Source organism: Myotis lucifugus, unplaced genomic scaffold (genome assembly GCF_000147115.1).
Source record: "Myotis lucifugus unplaced genomic scaffold, Myoluc2.0 scaffold_25, whole genome shotgun sequence".
In the NCBI taxonomy this organism is placed as follows: domain Eukaryota; kingdom Metazoa; phylum Chordata; class Mammalia; order Chiroptera; family Vespertilionidae; genus Myotis; species Myotis lucifugus.
Genome location: NW_005871073.1, coordinates 3,901,175 through 3,902,485, shown reverse-complemented (window position 1 = coordinate 3,902,485; position 1,311 = coordinate 3,901,175). Strand labels below are relative to the sequence as shown.

The following is a 1,311-nucleotide window of genomic DNA, read 5'->3' as shown; positions in this document are numbered from 1 at the left end:
ATACTAGTGAGGAAGACAGATAATAGATGAACAAATAAGTAACAGTCAGCTAGAGAGAACCACTGGGGACAAAATTAAAGCAGGGCTAAGAGATACGGGTGGTGAGGGAGGCCTCTTTGATAAATTCCCACATTAAAGTAGGGATCTGGGTGAAGTAAAGGAGCATCTATGTGGATATGTTAAGGAAGAGCACACAGGCTGAGGACGTAGCATGTGCAAAGGCCCTAAGGCAGGCACAGCCTGGCCTGTGGGAGGAACGGTGGCTGGTGGGTGTGAGCAAGGCGAGTGGTGGGAACAGAGCCAGGGGAAGGACTCTGGATTTTATTTTAACTGTGGCGGGGAGCCACCGGAAGATGCTGGGAAGGGAATAATACAATTTGATAAACACTTTCAAGAAATCATTCTGTTTGCTGTGAAAAGAATAAACTGTAAGGAGGAGTGGCCACAAGGAAGCCAGCTAAGAGGCAATTGCAGCAGTTTGTTGTTTTCCACGAGAGCCATTCTGTCTTCCTGGCAATGCAGCCGGCCAAGGAGGAGCATAAAGCTTCGTTAGCTCAGGCCCAGTTACAGACCCTGGGACTTGGCGTGGGAGGAATTAATAGTTTTTGACACCCATGGCATCCAGCTTCTCAGAAATGGATGGCGACGTGAAAAAACACATATAAACAACAATACGTAAGAAAGATACATATTCTTAAACTACACAAGGAAGATACCAAAGTTCAAGACAATGCTATCATACCTCCCACAATAATGGAAACTTTATTTTCTCTTTTACAGAGGGTTGTATTCCTAGGCTTTGCTGTACCACGCTTCATCTCTGCTTTAAATATTTCAGTTCTAAAGTGGGACCAGTTTGGGAGAAAAGGTGAGACAGGCTAATATTCAAGGAGCTGGCAGGGCAACAAGACAGAAGGAACCTGGGCCTAGACAACGTGGATCTCCTGCCTGCCTCTGCCGGCTCCGCAGAGAGAACTCGAATACAGCCCTTGTCCTTTTGGGCTCCTCTGTTCCAGCAGCTTAGACTAAAGGCAACACCCCATAATATCCCCCCAGCCGGGGAGGCAGCTGTTGCTTACGGAGGGCACCAGGTCTCCACGTTCCATGGTGTCTCTGATCAATTTGCTTCTTTCAGAGTCTGATGACAGCTCGTGACGCAGGAGCTCACCAGTCGAGAGGTGTGTGAATCCGTATTTTTCCACCAGCTTTGCACACTGCGTGCCTTTGCCAGAGCCCGGGCCACCTGGAAAGAAGTCACGCATCAGACATGCATCCCACGTCTGGTGCCTCAGATTTTTTTTAAAAAGATTT

At 47.9% G+C, this 1,311-nt stretch overlaps 1 protein-coding gene across 1 annotated transcript in view; it reads right to left on the bottom strand.

Annotated features, from left to right (window-relative positions):
- Positions 1-1,311, bottom strand: part of AK5 (adenylate kinase 5) — a 188,041-nt gene that overhangs the window by 17,058 nt on the left and 169,672 nt on the right. The window contains exon 11 of the mRNA XM_023751811.1: positions 1,080-1,243. Coding sequence (XP_023607579.1) covers positions 1,080-1,243 — 164 coding nt within the window. The remainder of the gene's footprint in view (positions 1-1,079; positions 1,244-1,311) is intronic.